Source organism: Prunus persica, chromosome G3, assembly GCF_000346465.2.
Source record: "Prunus persica cultivar Lovell chromosome G3, Prunus_persica_NCBIv2, whole genome shotgun sequence".
Lineage (NCBI taxonomy): Eukaryota > Viridiplantae > Streptophyta > Magnoliopsida > Rosales > Rosaceae > Prunus > Prunus persica.
This window is the reverse complement of record NC_034011.1, coordinates 24781877-24806111: the sequence shown is the minus strand read 5'-3', so window position 1 is coordinate 24806111 and position 24235 is coordinate 24781877. Positions and strand designations below refer to the sequence as shown.

The 24235-nt window shown below is 34.2% G+C and overlaps 4 protein-coding genes and 1 long non-coding RNA gene across 5 annotated transcripts; 3 read left to right on the top strand and 2 right to left on the bottom strand.

Moving 5' to 3' along the window:
• Nucleotides 648-2937, bottom strand: LOC18783398 (transmembrane protein 230). The gene is made up of 3 exons (XM_007215105.2): nt 2687-2937; nt 1433-1721; nt 648-998 (listed from the first exon to the last, which is right to left on the bottom strand). The coding sequence occupies exons 2-3, from the start codon at nt 1698-1700 to the stop codon at nt 919-921; spliced, it is 348 nt and encodes a 115-aa protein (XP_007215167.1). The 5' UTR covers nt 1701-1721; nt 2687-2937; the 3' UTR covers nt 648-918.
• On the bottom strand, nt 7861-8160 carry LOC18783550 (early nodulin-like protein 1). The gene has a single exon (XM_007216692.1). The coding sequence runs from the start codon at nt 8158-8160 to the stop codon at nt 7861-7863; it is 300 nt and encodes a 99-aa protein (XP_007216754.1).
• LOC18782064 lies at nt 9658-11039 on the top strand. Its single transcript, XR_002270949.1, has 4 exons — nt 9658-9756; nt 9976-10051; nt 10166-10372; nt 10813-11039. It is a non-coding gene; the product is annotated as an uncharacterized LOC18782064 (long non-coding RNA).
• LOC18784335 lies at nt 14229-18237 on the top strand. The gene is made up of 8 exons (XM_020560526.1): nt 14229-14541; nt 15351-15541; nt 16145-16517; nt 16629-16706; nt 16848-17351; nt 17454-17591; nt 17712-17852; nt 17954-18237. Coding segments are annotated over exons 3-6 (888 nt in total). The 5' UTR covers nt 14229-14541; nt 15351-15541; nt 16145-16213; the 3' UTR covers nt 17456-17591; nt 17712-17852; nt 17954-18237.
• On the top strand, nt 17927-23223 carry LOC109948149 (poly [ADP-ribose] polymerase 3-like). The gene is made up of 6 exons (XM_020560108.1): nt 17927-18082; nt 21163-21338; nt 21771-21978; nt 22132-22197; nt 22305-22403; nt 23204-23223. The coding sequence occupies exons 1-6, from the start codon at nt 17927-17929 to the stop codon at nt 23207-23209; spliced, it is 711 nt and encodes a 236-aa protein (XP_020415697.1). The 3' UTR covers nt 23210-23223.

The following is a 24235-nucleotide window of genomic DNA, read 5'->3' as shown; positions in this document are numbered from 1 at the left end:
TGGGGGCAATAATTAGTGAGCTCTGGCTGCCTTTCTCTCGTCATCTGAGCTTCGATTTTCTACTGTTTAGCAATTTTTCTGTCAAAGTTTTAATTTTTTTTAAGATAACAGTTAAAATAAAAATTAATTTAGTTATTAATGAGAAGACAATATATTCTAATTCTGTAAAGGGCACATCAGTTTAAATGGTATTTTATTTTATCCTCTTCAACAGAATATATTCCAATCATTAAATTAATTATTATTATTTATTTAAAAGAAAAACTTAACTTTCTTAGTGATGATTCCTATGAAACCTTATGTTTGGAGCTATTGTAGTGATGATTTCTATGAAACATGATTGACTAGGATGACAGAGTTGATTTGGATCTACTAGGCTCGCCATTAAAACGCCTATGTCTCCTACCAAAAGGGTAGCCTTGTTGGCATTTTTCAGTTCATCTATAAGGCGAGAAGAATTTGCATGTCATAAGACTAGCACTGTTTTGCTATCGCCGTGCCATGCAAGTTTTTCTCCTACAAAGCAAGCTTTGGCAGCAATATGTTAGTGGCTATTACAAAGATTCAAGCCTCGAACCCACAAAAATAAGATTTTCTTGCTCAACATAATGCGCTAATATGCAAGCATAACAATTTGGCTGCAAGAATATCAAAAACTTCTGTTGAGGCTTTGATTCAATACAGCTGGATAAACAGTTTTATAACATACAGGCTGAAGAACAATCCCAGTAGTACTACGAACTATATGTGTGAGCGTGGCGTGCTTCAAACGCAAACAAGTCATTAAATAACAAATAAATAGCAAACAAGTTACATATGGATCGTTCATGTGTTCTATACAATGTGGATTTTACATGAAGATGTCAACTGAAAGTGTCACCATACACATTATTAGAAAAGTTTGAAGACAAAAACACCCTAATAGTCTGGAATGGAGGCGAAACGGTATCCTTTCGCACCTCTCCATGCATAATATGCAATTCGTGTCTCATAAAAGCCTGCAGCCATAAGAATGATATGAAATCAGTCAGTCAGTCAGTCATCAATCAATCTACAGAAACAATATGGAGTATTTCCATGAGTAAAGAATTAATCCATCGAGATACCCTGTAGCCAGATTCAGGAATATGGTTTAAGATTTAATCGTATGCTCAAATAGTTACATCAAAGAGGAAATCCAACATACGAATGAGGGAATTTAAGGTCATATGAAGTTATCCATCCGAGATTTATATGCCATCTCCTCAAATTGAAAGATTTTATTTTCTTCATCTCTAATTGTATAATAAGGCAATTTATAAGACAAATTTCCTATTCTTTGAATTGGTTCATTAGTCTTGAACTCTAAAATAGTCAGTCAGTAATATAACTTTAAGTTGTCACAACCGATAGGTAGAGGTAACGAAAGAAATGGAAATATCTTTTGACATACCTGGGAGGAAGGTGAGAATTCCTAGAGCCAAAAGGCCATAGGCTTGGGACAGATCCCCTCCCATGTGACCAGTGAAAATAAAGTATGAAAGAAACAGAAGCAATGATCCAAGAAAAAGCAGGAATAGAGCAAGGAGTATGGATTTCCATGGGATTTTATCAAAGGACTTCGGAGTATACGAAAACCGAGGGTCATTTGGTTTTCCATAGACATCATCATTTTCATCTGTAGCAAGAGGGCTGTAACGAGCATAGCGCCTAGATGCCATAACCAAAGTGTTCAACAAGACCTGAAGATAAAAAATGAAGCAGACTAAGCAGCGGTAAGCATCAGTGGTAAGCATCAAATAAGTTTTTTTCTTTTAATAAGATGCACAAGGTTTAACCTTTTCAAACAATAAAGCAAATGCACAATATGAATGCATATACAGTTGAGGTGTGAAAAAGGTTAAATACATACAATTTGTTAACACTGAATTCCTCTCACAACTTTATTTAAGGTACCTTAAAAACAGATGACAGGAACTTGACATGCATGTTTCTTTTTCTCTAATTAGGAACAATACACGGGTTTCCTACTCCCAGGATAAAATTGAAGTACAGAAAGGATAAATATAACCAATCACGGATTACCTTAACGGATTGTATACCAATAATGTATATACTCTTTTGAACAAGGAAATAGAACTCTTGATAAACAAGCTCGGGTAACAGCAGAGAATCATCATAGTTATGCAAGAAGAAACAACTTTTTTTGCAGAACAGGAAAAATATCATGTTCCATTATTCATATGAAGAGAAACTTAGAGAACGATGACTTCATGTTCTTAATTATTATATTTCTTCACTCACATCTTTCCCAATTTATTTGTGGAGGTAGCATTCGAAATGAAGGGTCAAATTTCAAGTACTTCAATCTGAAAAACCAACCGTATCTCCAATAACAAGTCTACATTAAACTTGTAAGTTATCAAGTTTGGGAGCTAATGATACACAAACATTCACTCAACTATGGTATGTCCAAAAAAGCACAGACAAAAAAGATGAAGTTAATTTACAACTTGATAACTTGTACTAGATAACCAATTCAATAAAAGAACAGAAATCCAAAGAAGCAGAGACACAAAAACAAAACCAAACAAACCCATTTGAAAAAACAGGACCGAAACATCGTATGAAACATGGGAGAGCCCGAATGGCTCCTAAAAACCAAACCCACAAACTAAAATCACAAGAATTTAACAAATCTACTAACCAAAGACTTGTCCTTTCAACCTCAACCGCGATTGCAATCCGGACACTTCTCTGCAAATGCTCTAACCAAAGATTGAAATTCAACCTTAGTCAGTGAAAAAACCTCAGATGGTTAACAAAAACGAAGGAGATCAATTATCAGAAATGGGCAGCGAAGAAGATTCGAAGAAGAAGGCAGAAGGGGGACCCGGGTCGGCGGGCTCGGGTGAGTAAATTAGCAATGGGCGTTGGGTGCCAAGCCCGCACGCTTAAGTGTGTAAGAAAACATTTTAGTTAACTTATTTAATTGAAATCCGTTAGTTAACTAATTTAATCCTTCCCTCCAGATGTCAATCCCTTATTGGGTTAATGATATATACAGCATTCAAGTTGAGAATTGCTTCTATATGTGAGAATAATTTTGTTTATTAGAGAGCTGGAGAAATGGTATTTTTTTTGTTGTTGGCAAATTTGAGAAAAGGGTTTATATCTTAGCTCATGAAGTAAGAAAAAGATTTGGTATGTATCCTTTTTGAAATTATGGTATTTCTATATGTGAGAAAAAGAATTGCATGTATGACTTTAGCTTCTGATTGATTGTTAACTGCAATTTGATATTCTGGAATTCATCTACAAACTTCTTGTTCAATTTGAATTAAGAAACTGGGCATGGGGGAGATGTGATTGAATTAGAGCCATAATATTTTTCTTGGGGTTTCATCGTTTCAGTTAATCTTTTTTTTGTTTGGCTAATAATTTATAATTAGGGTTTATGTTCACTACGAGTCTTTATCATAGTATAGAGATACCAGAAGTTTTAACTAGGGGTTCAGTGGGAGATCATGTGTGTAGTAGTCCTTTATTTTGTAATTAAACAAAGAATAGGAATTCATGGAAATTACAATTTACAATTAGGGTTCAAGTCTTACCAACCTTTATGGAAACAATCTCAACCTTTTTTGGTCTTCCTCATCCAAAAAATCAGTCTCATAAACCCCAAAACGGTGGCGAACCGGCAAGCGTAAGCATTCTCTCACTGCTCACAGCAAACAACCTTGAAACCCTAATTCTCTGCCCCATACAAAACCCCCCTTCTCTCCAAACTCTTCATAGCTTCACTAATTGCATTCACAGCCACAGCCATCTTCTCCGAACAAAGCCTTTTGTTTCGGCAACTGTTGTACGTCCCACTATGCAATACCCGAAATAGTTTTATACTATGCTTTTAGAAAAAAGCCTAGCTAACACTGTTTATAAGAAAATTAAGGCGAGTAAATGAGTAATGACATGTGCTGAAGCTACAATGCATTACTCCTTTTTGCTTTTCTTTTATATACGTTTGTCTCAAATTAAATATGGATCGAAAGATTTCTGGTCTTTCTTCGTGTGATTCCCTTTTTAATTGCATGCATGACTTCTTTTTTAACGATGAGACTTGATTTGCTTTGCTTCTCCATTAGAATTACATTGGTGATTAACGTAATACCATATTTTGGAATTCATTGGCAAAATTTTTGTTGGGAAAGTGTGATTGAAATAGAAAGCCCTAATTTTTCTTTTCCTGGGATTTTTGTTATGCTTCCTTTTTGTCTAAGAAGTTTTCATTAAGGGTTTGATGATTCGATGAAGTAAAGAGACAAAAAGTTTCACTAAGTTTCAATTCTCGTTCTAATTTTTCTTTTCCAATTTTAGTGGGTGTGATTTTTATGTTGTAATTAATCGTCTAATAAACAACAATAAAGACCAGATTAGTACAGTGAACACAGACTCTACGGTTTCCGATGGCAATAGACATGAGAGATCAAAGAGTGAGAACTACGGTATGAACTTCATTTTTTATATTCGTTTTTATTTGGTTAATTGAATCTATATATTTATTTATGATCTTATATATGGGGTAAAGTTCATAGCATAGATATTGGTCCCATACGGTGTTGCCTTTGCATTGAATTGTTATGCTTTTGGCTAGTTGAATGATTTAGGCCAATATAATGTATGAACTTTAACTTGTGTAGTAATTTATCTTTTAAAAATAAACGATATTTGAATACCTCTAAACTTTTAAACTTGTTGCATTGTACTAATAACTATCAAACTTGTCTACCGTCTTACTAAATAAGTTGGACATATATTATATATATATAATGCACACTTACCCCCTTAATTTTTTAGAGTATCTTTCCACTTCCTCCTCCTTCACCCCCCTCACCTCTCTCCTCTCTCTCTTTTCTCTTCTTTTTCTCTCTTTGACGTTCTCGATCGCATTGTCTCTCATGATCAGGTGGACCGACATGCGGCGGTTGACAAACTCGACCTCTATACAGAAGATGTAGCTGCCATATTTAAAAAATTCCAAGCATCAACTAAGGAGGAACTGTCAACTGAACAAGTACGTGAATTCTTGGAAGCTAATGGCCAAAATTTGTCTAACTCTAATGATGCTCTTCTCCGAAGATGGTTAGTCGTTCTTTGTTTGAGCATATGATCAGAAATATATTATATATGAGAACCTTCAAATTCTTAGACACAATGACGAAGTAAGTAACTAAGTTTATTTGTGAGTTGCTTGATTTTACAACTTACAATTGTTTGTTGCATTGCAGCCAAGACTTGTTGTTCTATGGGCCATTAGAGAAATGCCCTATTTGCCATGAAAATAATTTGGAGTTCACCGGATATTATTGTGAGTGTGCCACTTGCATCTATCGCTCTAAGTATCCACCAAGGAAACGAGGCCCTATCAAGTACCCTATTAGCATCATGAAGCAACTCAACCCTCATTTCAACCCTGATTTCGACCCTCCTTATGTGGTGAATATCATTCAAATCTCATCCATCTATCCATTCATCCCATATTCTTCACATTTGTGTGAGTTGTGTAACTTTTAATGTGTGTGCTTGGTGCAGGAAGATCAAGGGCTCATCGCTCGTTTTTGGTCAAATTTCTTTCAACTACAGATACACGATCCAAGGGTATAACATCAACCTAACATCTTTTCTTGCATATATAATTCACATGAATTAATAATTTGGAATTAAATGGGATGGTTGACTATATTAATTGCAAACAAAGATAAATAAAGATATTAATTATTATTTTTATGTTGGTTCATTACAGTTTGCTCGAAGAGTGGGAATCACACTAAATGTATATCAAGACGAGGTGAAGATTAATGGCCGGAGGATGAACAAGAGAACTTTCTGGATCTCTGTATACGTAGTGGTTTTTGTGCTAACCTGTTTTTGTTTCTTCATGGTCAAACTTTGGTCCAATCTGTCCACACAATGAAGATCCCAATACTTTTTGTTGAAAGCTTAAAACAAGTTTTCTGTTGTAAACTGGGGATGCACATGCCTTGTAGGGTCGAGGGAGAAATTAGTAATGGACTGATTTGTTTCTGTTTTGCTTTTAATTATTAATTCAAATTGGTCAAAGTTTAGAGCGTTTGTGGTTGGTGGATTAGAACAATTAATGAGTCAGTTAGTTGATGATTAGTTAGAAAGGTAGAGGTAGTTTTTATTGGGAGGAGTCTAATCCGGAAAATCTTTGCCAGCATAGACTTGTGCCGACGACATTTCGTCGGGAGCGGTGTTTATGTTTTTTAATTTTAAAATTTATTATTTATGAATCTTACAACTATTACATTAGCCTTATTTATAGTATTACAAAACGTGGACACCAAGGCTACTTGGTTCAAAAATAAATTAATTAATTATAAAATCATACATAAATAAAACATTTCCTAAAACCACTTAAATAAGAAATTAAGAATATCTCATGAAATAACTAACTAAATTACAAATATTTGTCTTGATCCACGGTCCACCCTTGTGCTCATGCATCAATGCATTTCTCACCCATGCACATTCTATGATCTAATCATTTACAGTATATAAACAAAACCAATCTAGGGACATACAAAGGAAAATTTGAGGACTTTTGGACCAGCCACAAAGAGTGCAATCTTACATATGCATCCTTCTTAATGGACAATCTTAATTTGACAACATAGTTTAAAGTTGGTTACAATTTGTTTGCTTTGTTTTCCAAGGTTGGAAGGTCTTAGTGCTGCTGCTGCTGCTACGTATTTGTCCCTTGACACCAGCGATATCATCTGTTTGAAATTTCCCATAGAAATTAGTCACTGAAGAAAAGGAAGGTGGTGGACATACATGATGTGCTTGTTAAGCGGCATCAAAACAAAACAAAAGAATGATCATGTTTGGTTTCTTGATAGTGGTTGTAGTATTCACATGATCAGAGATAAAAATATATTTCCTGATAGTGGTTATAATTAATATTAAAATACTAATTACTCACTAAATAAATCATAACTAAAGTAATCAAATAAGACTAAGATATTACTTAATTTCATAATAAATATTAATTAATTATATTTATTTATCTCAAATAAATTTTTGGACTTTAAAATTATTTTCACTTTCCGAAATTATTTCAAAATATGGTTTCAACTATTTAGAATTGATAGAAAATTATTTTAGTATTCCAAACCCTAAATTCAAGTCTCGAACCAATAACCCTAGCTTCCAAGAGTTATCTCGTTTATGTTTTGTACTAAGATTGATGCAAATAATATGTTCAAGAGTTCGAACAAATACGTACCCAAAAAAATAATAAAATAATAAAATAATAAAAATTCAATAGAGAAGTATCATACTTGAAACAAATTTATTTTCATAATCTCAATTAGTTCCAATCCTACACTTCTTTTAATCTCAACTCACCTATAAAGCGGATACAGATACAGCAATACAATACGAAAAATATCTAAAAATTAGGATATGATACGATAATTAAAAAAAAATATTAATAATTTAATATATAGTTATCAAAATATTTATAACATAAAAATAAGATAAAGATACAGTAGAAGAAGAAGAAGTGTTGGAGTACTGTATGATCGTGCAAAGTAGACCTACGGCTGGCAAACTCTTCGAATTTTTCAACCAGCAACAATTAAAGCTTATCTCCTCTTTACTTTCCCTCTTAAAACCTCTAAAACGAGTATCCGACTCGTGTCCGGAATGTCGGATACACGTGTCCGTGCATCAAAGACTGTATCCGTTGACGACTCATATCAGAGCATATCCGACACGGGCTCCGGATCTAAATCGGAGTATCCGTGCTGAAACAAACCACAAGAAAAATATAGTAACCATCGCTGATCACTGCAATTAGAAGAAAAGGACCCCCACAAATGACATAATGCAGGACATGAGTGTTGCAGAAGTGATGGCGGCCATTGCAACTGCAGCATCATTCTTCTGCTCGTTCTGGTCAGCAGATTGAGGTGGGCTTGCTGGTTCCAAGACCTTGATGATCATCTTCTGGCCTCTCTCGCAGTGCCCGGAAACCCCACTAATGAAATAGAACAAACCAGGCCGGTCCAATGTGAACACGGTCACACCATTGTTGGAGAAGAAGATGGGATGAGCAGAATGGCATTTTTCGTAATCGGCCTTGGTCACCACCATCACCGAGTCTTTGGTACGTAGTTGAAATCTAAGTCCATGAAAAACAATATCTATAAAAATAAATAAATAAATAAAAGAGTCCCGCCTAGGCTGCCGCCTAGCGCCTAGGCGCCCGCCTAGCTCCTGGGCGCCCACCGCCTAGGCCGATTTTTCGAAAATGACTATCTAGTAGCTCAGAGCAGGCATCGAAGAGTTGAATGAGTCCATGAAAAACAACATCTATAAAAAAAAAAAAAGACCCGCCCAGGCTGCCGCCTAGGGCCTAGTTGCCCGCCTAGCTCCTGGGCGCCCACCGCCTAGGCCGATTTTTCGAAAATGACTATCTAGTAGTAGCTCAGGGCAAGGCATCGAAGAGTTGAAGAGTGAGATTCTGTTGATCTCCGAACTCCAACACAAGAATCTTGTAAAGCTCAACAAAAGCTTGGATATGATATTATTGGGTTAGTTTCACTGGCCCTTTATGTTTGGCTGCAATTTCTCATTGTCACCTAATCTTTCTTCAGTATCATTGATAATGTCTGAGCTCTTCCCATCCTAGTATGCCGAACTCAGGGGGACTATTGATTTCATTTCTAATGGCAATGGGTGTATTGATTAGATCCAATGAGAAGAGCAGTGTTTGATTGGGCTAAACGCTTCAATACTATTCAAGGTGTTGCTAGAGGACTCGTTTATCTCCACCATGATTCCTGTTTGAAGGTAAGTAATATTCTGTTGGATGAGAAGATGAGCCCAAAAATTTCAGATTTTGGATTGGCACGTATCTTTCAAGGGACACAGAATATAGCAAACACTCAGAAGGTTGTGGGTTGAATCTCGATGATAATGTGCAGCAGGGAACAAAGTGTTTCTCTTATTATGTATTTGACAAAACTGTGATATATGGATATCTCTTCAGATGGTACACTAAAGCTTATGTATTCCGATCGAACATGGTGAGAACTGGAATCTTAACTGGCAGGCCCAAAAGAATCCATGTGATCATTATGGAACATGTGGACCTTTTTGGGGTTTGCAGAACTTCTGAATCTCCAATCTGCAAGTGTTTGAAAGGGTTTGTACCTAAGTCACATGAGGAATGGAGCAAAAGGAACAGGACAGCAGGGTGTGAGGAAAACAAAATTGTTTTGTGAGAGTAGTACACAAGCAAGTCAGTCACTTCGAGAGAGGAAAAGGAGATGGGTTTTCGAAGATGGTACGGTTGAAACTACCATGAATATATCACGTCTTCGGTTGCTGAAGAGTGCATGATACAATGCCTAAATAATTGTTCTTGCTTGGCTTATGCATATGTTAATAATATAGGGTGTTTGGCCTGGTCCAAAGACTATACAGGAGTTTTCCTCTGGCGGAGTAGATCATTTTATTCTCCTAGACAGTACAGAAATAGGTAAATGATAATAATATTGCTTGCACAGCTTTTAAGTATAAATATCTTTTCTTTTCTTTTCTGTCTCACACTGTTTGCATTACAAATTCATTTTTTCAGATGAAGGAAATCGAACCAAGTTAATTGTCAGCTTGATCACAGCTATTGGTTTAGTATCTTGGGTGCCATGGTGTTTGGTTTGCACAGATTGCGAGCTAACCAAAAGGGTAAGAGAGAGAGAGAGAGAGAGAGAGAGAGAGAGAGAGAGAGAGAGGGATACAATTCATTTGTGTAAGCTAACAAAGAAATTTTGATGGTTTTATCTGACTCAGTATTTGATTGTTATATTTGCCAAATCAGGAAAAGTCAAAATAACAACAAAGTTCTTTAAATTGACTTATACTACTGAGACTTCAAGTGACACTCTTCATCTATAATTTTGACAGCATATTAATCGCTACGAACAATTTCAGTATCACAAACAAACTCAGGGAAGGGGGCGGATTTGGTCCAGTTTACAAGGTGAGTTTTTATTTTGCCTTTTCTCTTTCTAAAGGAAAATATTGTATCACAACAGCTACAATTCTATACAACTACAAGATAAGGATATGAATGCAGTGATTGATTTGTACGTAGGGTCTACAAGAAGGGAAGGAAATAGCAGTAAAGACTATCCAGTAGCTCAGGGCAAGGCATAGAAGAAGTTGAAGAATGAGATTCTGTTGATCTCCAAGCTCCGACATAAAAATCTTGCTTGGATCATGGGCTGTTGCGTCAAAGAAGATGAGAAGTTACTGATTTATGAGTTCATGCCAAACAGAAGCTTGGACACTCATCTATTTGGTTAGTTTCTCTGGACTTTATCTTTGTAATTTGCCTACTTAACTTAAAGCCACAAATGAATTCACTTGAACTAAATGTTCAGGGCACAAGGAATCAAAATTATTTTCGATTGATACACAGAATCACAGAATTATGTTCAATACACAAACAGTCAAGCAAGACATCCTGCAGATTTAATGCTCAGAACTGTAAACTGAATTGTATAATACATGAGTAAATTTCAGTTCCCTATAAAGTAGAAGAGACAATGTTGAACTAGACCTGAAATCAATTTTGAATCTGATTACACCCCTGTTTCACTATTGTTCATACAAATGTTTCAATATCTTCCATAGCAATTAGAAGGTAAAAATCTAGTGACAGTCAACGTTTTCATTGTACAATGCATGGGATATATGAATGAAACTATTGGTTATATTTCGAATGTTTGCATTTATAAGATCCAGCAAGGAGACCTGAGCTTGATTGGGGCAGACGCTTCAATATTATTCAGGGTATTGCTAGAGGGCTTCTTTATCTCCACCATGATTCGTATTTGAAGGTATTATACATAGAGAGTTCAGTAACATTCTCTTGGATGAGAACATGAACCCCAAAATTTCAGATTTTGGATTGGCACGTATCGTTCAAGGGACACAGCATCTAACAAATACTCAGAAGGTTGTGGGAACACTGTAAGCATCATTCCTTTTCCTATTCTTGCAAGAACATCACAACTCAGATTTCAATGTTAAGCATATTGTCATTCATATCAGTATATTAGTGAATTTAATTATATGGAAGCAGAGATAACATGTAGGAAATCTAGCTGTACCATTCATTTTATTTAGATCCTAGTGTACAACATCTGCTTGCTTCTCTTTAATTAAGGTTTGAAGCCTTTTCCTTGCTTATTTTTCACTGTGTGCTTTCTGTTTTCTTTTTCTTTTGGGACCTTTTGATATTCTGCTACTTTTGGGAAACTTTTGTTAATTTCCCTATTGTTTTTTAGGGTTTCTAAGAGTATTTAACCTATTTTTAGTCTGTAGCTAGGGCATTATGTAATCTTTATGAATTCATTAAACGAGAAGTTTTCTCATATATGGTGGATTCCAAGCTTGGTTCTCTTAGATTAATCGTTTGATTGCCTTATTACGTTGCCATGATCACATAGTTGGTGTGACAATTTTATTCATGTCCATTGTCAAGCGCATATCATTTATATGAGCAGAAAGAATTAATCTATAACAAAAAATACTCCAAACAGTGAAAAGAAAAACAGTAGGAAAGGCAGTCAACGTTGCTGTTCAACTTTACACGTGAAGGCCAATGGATGAAAGTGCAACTTTAAGCCACTGTAAGTGTTTCATCAACTCTTATAAATTTTTTCTTAATGTTTAAGAGACGGCACTTGCCTTGCGTATTTATATTTCTTCTTCTTCTTTAAATGCATGATGAAGCTATTTAGTGGGTTGTTGTTTTGTTTTCTGGGTGAGGAGGACGAGAGCATGGATTTGATCAATGAGTTGCCAGATTGCATCTTGTCATCCATATTTTCATTGTTAACCTTGAAAGATGTAGTGGATGCCACTAGCATGGTATCACCTCTGTGGAGGCGTATAGTGTTGCATCCAATACTAATAAAGCTCAATCTTGAATTCAACATGCCAAACGTTTTCGGAATCAGCATTGATGACGACGCTTACTGTGATGACGACAACCTGATTGCTGATAAATATAATATTTTAACAGTATAGCCGGACGGCTATACTCCAGAAGTATAATATCTTAAGGGGTCGTTTGGTACACAGGCTTGGCTTGGACTGGCTTGGACTAAATTTAGTACCATGTTTGTTTCATTTAATTCTAGTCTTAGATGGGATTGCTAATACCGGGTCCACCAAAAACACCTCCTTAGGAGGGGACTACTAATCCCATGTAGAAAGGAAGGATTAGCTAGTCCTATGTTTACCAATGTATGAGATGCATATATTATATTGTAATACTAATAACATATATTACTATTATTATTATTATTACATACACATATACTATAATGTACATATATACATGTATATACACATATACAAGTATATATATACACATATATACATATAATATATATATAAATACATATAGATATATACACATATATTATTATTATAATATACTCATATACACATACATATTAATATTATAATAATAGCATACATGTATACATGTATATATGTAATATATATTATATTATATATTAATGTACATATATACACGTATATACATGTATATATATAAACACATATATATACATATATAATATATAAATACATATAGATATATACACGTATATTATTATTATAATATACCCATACACACATGCATATTAATATTATAATAATAGCATACATGTATATATGTAATATATATTATTATAATACATATATATAAGTATATATACATATATGTGTATATATTATACCCATGTATGTATTATAATATACATATACACACGTATATAGACATATACATTATATGTATATATATATTATAATATACATATATACACGTATATACATGTATATTATTATTATAACATACTCATATATATTATCTATTATAATATACATATGTATATGTATATGTATTATACCCATGTATATATTATAATATATAGATACACCTATATACACATATATTATATACATGTATATGCGTATATATATGTATATTATAATATATAATATATATACATATATTATACATATATTATATATACATATGTATTTTATAATATATATAATATATATGTATATATACATACATATATAATATACATATATACACATATATACATGTATATTATTATTATTATTATTATTATTATTATTATTATTATTATAACATACCCATATATATTATATATTATAATATACATACATATATATAAATATATGTATATGTATTATACCCATGTATATTATAATATACATATATACACCTATATACACTTATATATATGTATGTACGTTTATATTATTTAAAATATATAATATTATTATAATATACTTATATACATGTATATACATATATATTATATATATTATAAAATACATATATACATATATATAGATATTTTTGAAAAAATAAAAAGTTATACTCCTAATCCAAGCATACACCAAACGCAGGATAAGTGTTATCCAACTTAGACCAAGCCAAGCCAAGCCAAGCCAGTCCCTAAGCATAGTCCATGCCAAGACAGTCTTGTGTACCAAACGAGCCCTAAGAGTATAGCCGTACGGCTATACCCCAAAAAAGAATATTTTAACGTATAGCCGCCCAGCTATACCAGCAAACTAAGAAAACCCCTCTCTCGACGAAGTTTCGTCAGCACAGGTCTATACCGGCAAGTATTTGTCGGATTAGACATCTCCCGACAAAAGTTACCTCTGCCGACGAAATTTCATCAGGAGAATATTCAAATACTGGCTCCGCAATTCATCTAATATAAAAGGCAAGTCTTTCAAAAGACTTCCTGGCTAGAAGACCATACACGATGGCATTGAAGGAAAGAACATAATTGCATTAGTGAGAACTCATGGGTGCATGTCTAGATGATTTTCCCATTGCAGAGGGAATGTATGGAGATTACCTTTTATGAGATGTGGCGTCTGCTGCAAGCACATGCTTCTCAAGTGCTGTTGTACACTCCTTCAAAGAGATGACAACTGGAATATAGGCAGCCAACTGAGCTTGTAGCCTTGATAAACGAAAATCAGGGGGAATTAAAATTTAAAAAAAAAAAGATGCCAGTATGGCAGCACGGCTATACCTTTTAAATATATTATATTAAAAGAGTACAGCCAATCGGCTATACCATTTAAATATAATAGTATAGCCGCGCGGCTATAATATTTATTAGGAAAAAAAATGTAAAAAAAGGGCCAAAAAAAGGCTAATACAAGCTTTACATTTCCCTCGCTGCCTGGCTCGCTTCACTGAATCACTTCCCATCAAAGTCTTCAAGTTCAAGGCCAAAAAAAAGGTGGGCAATTCCTCATTCGAGCTCTCATGGCTCCTCCCAAGAAATAAAAGAAAAGCAAGAAAGATAGGAAATTGAAGAAAAACTTGAGCTTGGTTCCAGTCGAGCCTAAAGCTGCAGACTTTGACTGGTGGGATAGTTTCTTCAACCCAAGGTTTTTCTTTTCACTAAGCTCAGTCTCCAATTACTATGCTTCCTGCTTTTTAGTTGAATGCATTCGGATTACTTGTAGTTTTAACTAAATTATCTTTGTATTTTTTTTATTTTGGAAAAAAATCTATGATGCACAGACATCTAGAACAGGTGGTGGATTTTGTTCTGTAATGTTAAATTCTGTAATGATGGTCATAATTAGAGCTCAAAACCTATAAACTCTGCTTTTGTTTAGTTAGGCTGTTGGACAAATGGGCCTAAGCGTTAGGCGGCCGCCTAGGCGGGTCTAGGCGGGTCCTTTTTTTTTTTTTTTCTTTCTTTTTTTCTTCTGACTTTAGCTCAATTATGAAATCACTTCAGTTTCTGATGGCCGCTATACGAAAATTGGCTTTTGATTATGTGTTTTGCATCCTGAAAAGAGAAAGATATGGTCGAAAAGTTATTACTAGAGGGAGCAATAGAGATTTTAGCCTGTAAAAGTAGTGTGTAATTGTTAAGAATCTAGTTTGGCCTAAGTTGGATGAGTAGTTGGAAATCCTTACTGAATCAGACTTAGGGAATATACAGACACAGAAACACATAGTCGGGCCTTGCTTGTTGTCATAGACTATGAAGCCGCAATTCACCTTTGGAAGGTTGACAAGTTTGACTTTGTTGTATGCATGAGTGCCTATATCGGCGTCGTTTTTGGCAGCACTGAAATTGGACTAGTCTTAGCGGTACGCATCATTATTGTGTGTGATGGTAAGACTTTATCTAACAACTTAAAACTACGCATTAGAACTAATATTTCTTTTTTCTTCTGTATAGGTTGCAATATCTGTGATCAGGGTACTTTTGTTTGTGACAAGGCCAAGGACTTTTGTTCAAGGAAACCTTCCAAATTCCATGGTTTGCAGAAATGTTGAGCAGTATCCCAATGCAAGCAATGTTCCTGGAATTCTCATACTTGAGATTGATGCTCCCATTTACTTTGCAAATACCAACTACTTAAGAGAAAGGTACTAATTAATTAAACCTGAGTAAGAACTAAAGATTTAGGGGTTAATATAGATAATAGCAAGTACAGGGACTAAGGTTTTGTTGAGTTGTTCTTGAGGTATCTGTACTGTCTTTTTGTTTTCTGGTCATGTTTAGGTTCTAGTGAGCCAGAAGTAAAGATTTGGAGCTTAAGATAGATAAGTGGCTTATCTATGGGACTGGGAAAGAGACATCCCACTTTGTTTGGGACTGGGAAAGAGACATCCCACTTTGTTTGAGAAGGTTGAATCAGACATTTGATTTTTACGATGATTCCACAAATTTCATCTACAAATTGATTGAATAACTAGTGTAGTGCTTCAAGTCACCAGTCGCTTCTAACCAAGGTGCTTTCTGATAGTGCCACCATACTCATTAAACATAGAGACCTCTGTGTGTCATCTGTTTGATTCTAATAATTTCCAAGTGTTAAGTTGGTTAACTGGTCTAGCGTTTGAGCCATCAATTACTGAAATAGTCTCATGATGAAAGAATTGATTGCGTTTTCATGATTATTTGTGATCATAGAAACTGCTTTCCAGAAATCCTTTAATCTTCTCTGATGTATTTTGTTTCATTTGTAGGCACACATGTTGGAGAGGACTTGATGAAGGCATCGTTGTAGTTGGGACTTGCATGATTTAAAAGCTACAATGGCTGGTTGCATGTCAACCCCATCCAAAACAATTAAATCACGGAAAAAACACTGTCAGCAGGTCATCAAACGCCATAAAAAGGCAACCTGCTCTGCTTCAGATAGTACCAAGAAAAGAAATACCAGTTTCAAGAAAATAAATAGCGATGCAGGAGATTGCATGAGTGACTATGCTGTCAGTGAGTTTGTTTATGTGGACTTTGAGAATGGTGCAACAACTACTCACAGAAGATCTAAGGTTCCTAATTCAACATTCCATCTCACCCAGCTGCAATGGCACCACAGTCAATATGATTTGAATGGTGTGTGCTTTCTTTCATCAGATTTCAATTATCTTTCAATTTCAACCAATAGTGCTGACAAGAAAATTCGTAGCTCTTGAATCCCATATTTTGAAAGTTATTCATTTGTAGTAATTTGCCAAGAGGAAGCTGACTCAGTGAGTATTCTGGAGTCTGACTCGGATGATGACTTTATCAGTATACATGGAGGTATTGGCCATCAGCCTGTAACTACATATTACAGAATGAAAGCCTTGTGGTGTTGTTTGATTGATGAAGTAATTTTTCTCGAGCTACTTATTGGAAAAGGTTTTTGTTTTGTTTTCTTAATTTTCATCTCTTATTCTACAGATGGTTTTCCATTAGCAAGCAATCCAGTTGGGAATATCTCAAGTGGCCAAGTACTTCAGTACGAAAGATCTGCTCGCTTTGTTGATAATGGGTGTAAGTATGAAGAATACCAAAGCTATATGAAAATAGATGGAGGTAAATCAGATAAAATCACAGGCAAAGATGAGCGCAGGGAATCAAATCAGTTTTCGCTTATTAGTACCCAGGGCTATGAGCTTTCTCGCCTAGGGAAGGCTGATGAAGTTTGCAGTAAGAGGAAGAATATATTAGATCACTCTTATGGAAGCTTTAAAGGACTTATAGAGGATGGACGTGATTCTAATGAAAAAATTCAAGACAATGCCCTGAAATCCGGCTTATCTCAATTGGTACCTTATGTAAGTTTCAACGATAAGATCCTAAGTGCAGAGAGTTTGGTTCTGCAGTCCCAGAGAAAGCCATTAGCCGTTTTCAGACTTTCTTTTAAAAGGAGAGCCAGTGATGCAGAAGAAACCATTGAACAATGTAAGTATTCAAATAATTCAATTTTCTTTGAATAGAAAGAAAACTTAGAATATTGGGATTGATGTACGTGTATATTACTGAACATTTCAATGATATATCCAGAGGTCAATCAAAAAGGTTTCTGTATTGGCCTAGACCAGGATATATCATTCCATTTTGTAAAGTAGAGATGCCGACTTCAGGATCTTGGTCTGAGATTCCACCCTCAACTTTTAAATTCGGTGGTGAGAACTATTTCAAGTATGACTTTGGTTTTTTCTTTTGTCAAAACCAACCTTAACTGAATTTAGACATTTGCAACTAATTACTCTGTTCTGCCTTGCTAATGATAATATTATTTTCTGTTGGTCTACCATCCAGAGATTACGAAAGTCAACTGCTCCGAACTACAGTCCATATACTCCAATAGGTGTTGATGTGTTTGTATGCCCCAAAAAGATACATCACATTGCCCAGCATCTTGAGCTTCTCAAAGTGAAAGCAAATGGGAAAGTGTTCATTGTAAACATACATGTATTTTTTTCAGAATTGATTTATCTTGTTATGTTTTGTATGTTATATTTTGGTAATATCTAATGATATTTCTCTACGCCTTGTTGCAGTTGCCTACTTATCCTGCTGCAATGTTTCTTCGTGATAGTGATGGAGAGGAGATGAGTCTTGTAATGTATTTCAAAGTTTCTGAGAATTTTGATAAAGACATCTCTCCTCAATTCCAAGACAGCATCAAGGTAACTTCATTTTGTATGCAACTTCATCCATTTGGATAGGCGTGTACTTTATTCTGATGTACTCTCCCTGATGGAAATGTGATCTTATGTTCTATTGGAACATTCAGTCTGTTGATATATTTGAATGATGCTTTTAGAAAATGGTTGACGATGAGACGGAAAAAGTTAAAGGATTCGCAAACGGAATAGCCGTGCTGCTGTGCTCTTAAAATATTCTATTTATAGCGTATAGCCCCGCGGCTATACTTTTAAAATATCTCTTTTAAAATATTATGTTTATGGAGTATCGCCGCCCGGCTATACCTTTAAAATATTCTTTTTATAGAGTACTTTAAAATATTATTTTTATGGAGTAACACAGCTCGGCGATACTCTCTTTTAAAATATTCTATTTATGGAGTATAGCCGTGCGGCTAGACTTTTAAATATTCTATTTTACAAGTATAGCCGCTTGGCAATACTCTTTAAATATAACAATAAAAATCTGGATTTCTTTGTAGCAAAGCTGAGCCTTGAGATAATGAATTAAATAGACATCATATGTATTTACGTTCTAGCTTTGTTCCTCTATGTGCGCTTAGGGTTGAGAGAAAATTTATGCCTTGTTTGTGTGTTGCATGTGTATGAGAAGTGATATAATGACGTTGCTTATCTCTTTAAGTGCCCTTTGTCATATTTTCTAAATATATTCGAATATTTAAACAGTATAGCAGTGCATCTATGTTTGAATATTATGTTTTTATTATTATTTAATATAGAAAAATAAAAAATAAAGTCCACAAAATAATTAATTACTATTTATTAATTTATGAATTTATTTATTTAAATATTCACTAAAGAAATAATAATAATATAATTATTAATTAAAGTAATTAAAAAAAGGCTAAGATATTACTTAATGAGGTATATTAAATTAAAGAAGTTGCCCAAAAAATAAAAGGAAAGCAACTAATTTTATATTTTAAAAATAATAAATAAATATAAAAGAGCAAGAATTTCGTCGGCACAAGTCTATGCTGGCAACTATTTGCCGGAGTAGACCTCTCTCGACAAAAGTGTCCATTGTCGACAAAATTTCGTAGGAAGAGGTCTAATTCGGCAAAATTACGCTGGGATAGATCTTGGCCAATGAGCTTCGTCGGGAGAGGTTTTTTTAAATAATAAGTATAAACTTAGTATCTTTAGGTCAATAAATTCGTATTTTAAATTTTCTTTTGAGTAATTCAATAAAATCTTATCCTTATTTAATTACTTTCATTAGTAATTATTATTTATTTTGTGAATAATTAGTATTAAATATTTTAATTAACTTCATAAATATATTACTTAATGAATAGTAATTGGTTTTTTCAATTTTTTTCTTTAATAAAATACTTAAAATACTAATTATTTACTAAGTAAATAATAATTAAAACATAACCACTAAATAAAGTAATTAAAAAAGAGAAATTCAGATTATGATATTTCAAGGGTATAGCTATGCGGCTATATGTTTAAAATATTATGTTTATGGAGCCTTACTAAAACAAATTTATGTCCGGAGTGCTAAATTGAATCAATAAACTTGTGATCATGAAAATATTCTAGTAATTCGTTGACTCACTTGAGAAGTTATTTTATTGCACAAATCCAAGTGACATGTTGATGTGCTTTATCAAAATTTTCTCAAATTATTAGAATTCTTGCACAATAGTTAACTTATAAAATCCAAATTTTACACAAAAAGAAAGAACAATAAGAGAAAAAAATGGTAGCCAAAGGCGGTTCATATGATAAATTCGAAGATTCCTATGAAGATGAATCCATTCTCTTAGAAGGGTTTGAAATGTACTTGTAACAACTAAACTTGGAACATTTAAAGGAATAAGTTATGATGATAAGAGTCCAAACAGAGATGTGAGGCCACTGTGGGTAGGGCCAGTTTGCAGGAATTTACAACCATGAAGAGAGAAATCATTGTTCATATATAGATCTCTGAACATTGGCATGCCCCCCGAAGGTTTTCTCAGTGCTAACACTAACACATGTAGAGAAATCGTCCTTGTCCTTGAAGGATTCATAGACAGAGTCCATCAAACATAAGAAAAAAGGACTCAAAAGGATTCTGGCAAAAAAATCAAAACAAGGCATGCCGCGTTGACTAATGCTACGGCATACCAGTTGCTATTAACTTTTTAGTAAATTTAGGTTTTACCCATAAAAAAACTTTCACTTTTGGAAAAAGCCAAAGCTTTTTCAAAAAAGACAGAAAAACCTCTCAACTTTCAAACCAAAGACATGCAAATGTAAAGGATTCCTTAGGAAATCAAAAAAAAAATAAGGGCAACTTTGTCTATTTTGGCTTCTTTTAAAAATTTTCTCTCTCCTTTAGGCTTTTCCAAAGTCTCCCTAACTTTTTTCACTCAGATTCTTGTCGGCAAGTACGGGTCTTGCCCAGTCAAGGTGCATAACACTCCGTTTCCGATTTGAACTATTTTGTCCAGATGTCAATTACTTATTGGGTTGTTGGCACAGACAGCATACCCGTTACAAGTAGGAATTGCTTCTCTATATATGAATATGATACTTATTTTTTGTTACCCGTTACATTTGAAGAATAAAACGACTGCCAAGACAGGTCAAACCATATTAGCGAACACAAACTCTACTGTTTTCGATGGCATTAGACATGAGAGATGGAAGAGCAAGAACTACGGTATGAACTCCGATTTTTATTTTCTTTTTTCATATGGTTAATTGAATCCATATATATTTGTTTCAAGGTTGTTATTTGTGATCTTATATACAAGGTAAATTTCATGGTATATATATTGGTCTCATACGGTCTTGGCCTTTGCATTGAATTGTTATGCTTTTGGCTATAGTTGAATGATTTAGGTCAATATATGTATATAGCGTCTGAATTTTAACTTGCATAATAATACTTTATCTTTTAAAAATATACGATATTTCAATACTACTAAAAGTTAAAATTTGTTGCATTCTATGAATAACTATCAAACTTGTCTTTAAAAACTCTAAACCCTACTAAATCTTTCTATTTCTCTCTTTCATGTTCTCTCGATGTTTCTCACGATCAGGTGAATCGACATGCCGTGATTGACAAACTTGACCTCTATAAAGAAGACATAGCTGTTAGATTTAAGGAATTTCAAGCAGCAGTCAAGACAACACTATCAACGGAACAAATACGTAAATTTTTAGAAGCTAATGGCCAAGACTTATCTGGCTCTAATGATGCTCTTCTCCAAAGATGGTTAGTCAATTTTTAATTCCTAGACGCGATGATGAAGTAATTAAGGGCATGTTTGGTATTCAACTTGAATCCAGCTTTTTAAACTCAAAAACAGAATTTGAGTCCAAAACAAAAAAAGCCTGTTTGGTAACACTATTTTTAAAAACTCAAACTCAAGAACAACAACTAAAAAAGACCTCACTTATTAAAAACAAAAAACATCTGTTTTTTCAGTTTTTTTTTTTTCTAACAACCCATTAGTTCTCGAATTTTTAAAATTTGAAAACAGTTTTTAAGTTGCATACCAAACAAGTTTTTGAATCTTAAAAATAGATTTAAGAACTCCTGATTTGTAAGAAAAATCAAAATTTTTGAGTTTCCTATTTGAATATGATACCAAAGGACCCTTTATTTGGTTGGTCGATTTCCCCAACTTATAATTGTTTGTTGCAGCCAGGACTTGTTGTTCTATGGACCATTAGGGAAATGCCCAATTTGCAATGGCAATAATTTGGAGTTCACTGGATATTTTTGTGAGTGTGGCACTTGCATCTATCGCTCAAGGTATCCACCAAGGAAAAGAGGGCCCATCAAGTACCCTATTAGCATCATCAAGCAAATCAACCCTCATTTGAACCCTCGTTTCGACCCTCCTTATGTGGTGAATATACTTCAAATCTCATCCATATATTCATTCCCTATTCTTCACATTTGATTATATGTCTGATCAAATTATGAGTTCCCTCTGTGTGGTGTTTATATATATATATATATATATATAACTTTGTGTGTGTGTGTGTGTGTTTTGGTGCAGGAAGATCAAGGGTTCTTCGGCCGTTTATGGCCTGAATTTATTCCCCAACACGATCCATATCGCCCGGTGGGTATAACATACTCTAACATCTTTGCTTGCATATGTAATCCACCTGAACTAATAATTTGGAATGATATGAGATGATTTATTATTTATATGTTGGTTCATTGCAGGCGGGTAACCGAGTGGAAATGACACTAACTACATATCAAGACGAGGTGGAGATCAATGGCCGGAGGATGAAGAAGAGAACTTTTTGGATCTATGTAATGGTAATCGTGCTAACGGCTTTCTTTATGGTCAAACTTTGGTCCAAATTGTCCACAGAATGAAGATATCCCAAAACTCTTCGTATATATCACTAAACAAGTTGAAGCTATTGACAATCTTGGTTCAAGTTTATTAAAATATTTTAATTTTTCCTTCCACAATTTGCGATTTTACTCAGCAAGTTAGGAATCATCAACATACATTCCAACTTGAAGGGGAGTGTTGAGGAGCGTAAAATCCCAACTAAATCAACGTGATTGATTCTGAGTATTAATCATTGATCTGTACAGATATTTAGTTTATTTCCTTCCTTTTATGTAGACGTGTATATTAAGGAATGATCCATTTTAGGCTAGTTCCCAGCACCCTAATTGGCTATTGTATTTGTATAAAGGTTCTGTACCTCATTCTATTTTCATCATTCAATACATACGAATTATCAATCTTTTCATTTTCATACCTAAAAAAACCTTGGGATTGAATTGAACACTTTTTGAGGGTTGTATATTCACATATTAGATTGGAAGAAGTAGCAACATTTTTAAATTTCTTTTTGAATTTTGAAGACCCGTTTGTTTCGTATTGGGGTGTGTGTGAGTTGATTTCTCTAGTGAATGGAGGTTATGTCGTGGTACCACTAATTGTGGGGAATGTACAACAATATTAGTTGAATGCATATTATGGAGTTCATTGGGGAGTCATGAAATTCTGATTTCATCTTGTATTTCATTATCTCAAGAAAAGCAACTTGATCTTTTACCAAAGTTGAAAGCAGTTTGTGATTTAGTTATGATATTCCAAGATGTAAGGGGCGACTTTTCTTCTTGGAGCATTGTATAGAACACAGAGGTGAAGTGATTTTGGCAGCGCGGAGATATCAAGGCTCAGAAAAAACAGTTGCGCGCTTGGAGATGGAATTAGGTAAAACCGAGAAAGATAACGAGATGGATCATAAGCTTGCACAAAAAAAAAAATGGAAAACGACATGCAATACTTGATGATGGACGGCCAGGATGACTCAGCTGAATGAGATCGATGGGTGTGATAGAGTAAGTTCTGTCCGGGTTTGCGCAACCCGATGGGTCGACGTGCGGATTCTTATCCGGGTCTGATCCTCCTCAGCGTTGCGTCAGTGTCTTGTTCCAATCATGTCATGCCACGTCAGATGAAAAAATATTGACTCCAAGGAGTTTCGAACCCTTGGTCTCTTCAGTGCGAGTGAAATCTTGTGCTTTTTTATGAATAAAATAATCAGTATATTTATTTGCTTTCTAGTTATTTTAAAATATAATAAAAGTACCCCAACACATCTTCATCTTTTATGCTTTTTTCTCCTCTAACCTATCTAGGGGTAAATTAGATTGGAAAATTCAATTCCGAACGTAATTAACATAGGAAATAAATTCAAGCTATTATAGAAAATAAATCTCAATTACAATAGGATTAAATGAATAGGTAAGTAATTAAAATATTAACATAATAAGGAATCAAAATCCTAACTAAATAAGGATTCAAAATCCTAACTAAATAAGGATTCGTTAACATGTGTCCTCCAGGCTCGAGAGAGTAAACTGCATTGAAACTATGACCTTCATTTTATGGAAAAGAAAAAACCCAGTCGATTGATTTTTATATATAAATATGAAGTTTCCCAGCAATCGGTTGAACAAACTGGAAGATTTGTTTTATACTTGGATCATTAATAAATTCTAAAAAGCTTCTCCAGAATCCCAATCCCATGTGCTGATATGCTTTTGCTTTCATTTTAACAAGCACTTGGTTTGGCTTATTTAATTGTCAGTTTCATCAGGTCATGCATATCTCAACCGCCTGA

Excerpts from the sequence above, each read along its gene's own strand:
- LOC18783398 (XM_007215105.2), bottom strand. The coding sequence starts at position 1,700 with ATGGCATCTAGGCGCTATGCTCGTTACAGCCCTCTTGCTACAGATGAA. Across the intron at positions 999-1,432 it reads AATTCTCACCTTCCTCCCAG|GCTTTTATGAGACACGAATT; the intron begins GTATGTCAAAAG and ends TTATGGCTGCAG.
- LOC109948149 (XM_020560108.1), top strand. The coding sequence starts at position 17,927 with ATGATATTTCTCTACGCCTTGTTGCAGTTGCCTACTTATCCTGCTGCA. Across the intron at positions 18,083-21,162 it reads AATTCCAAGACAGCATCAAG|GTGAATCGACATGCCGTGAT; the intron begins GTAACTTCATTT and ends TCTCACGATCAG. Across the intron at positions 21,339-21,770 it reads GATGCTCTTCTCCAAAGATG|CCAGGACTTGTTGTTCTATG; the intron begins GTTAGTCAATTT and ends TGTTTGTTGCAG.
- LOC18784335 (XM_020560526.1), top strand. The coding sequence starts at position 16,214 with ATGGCTGGTTGCATGTCAACCCCATCCAAAACAATTAAATCACGGAAA. Across the intron at positions 16,518-16,628 it reads CAGTCAATATGATTTGAATG|TAATTTGCCAAGAGGAAGCT; the intron begins GTGTGTGCTTTC and ends ATTCATTTGTAG. Across the intron at positions 16,707-16,847 it reads CTTTATCAGTATACATGGAG|ATGGTTTTCCATTAGCAAGC; the intron begins GTATTGGCCATC and ends CTTATTCTACAG.
- LOC18783550 (XM_007216692.1), bottom strand. The coding sequence starts at position 8,160 with ATGGTGGTGACCAAGGCCGATTACGAAAAATGCCATTCTGCTCATCCC.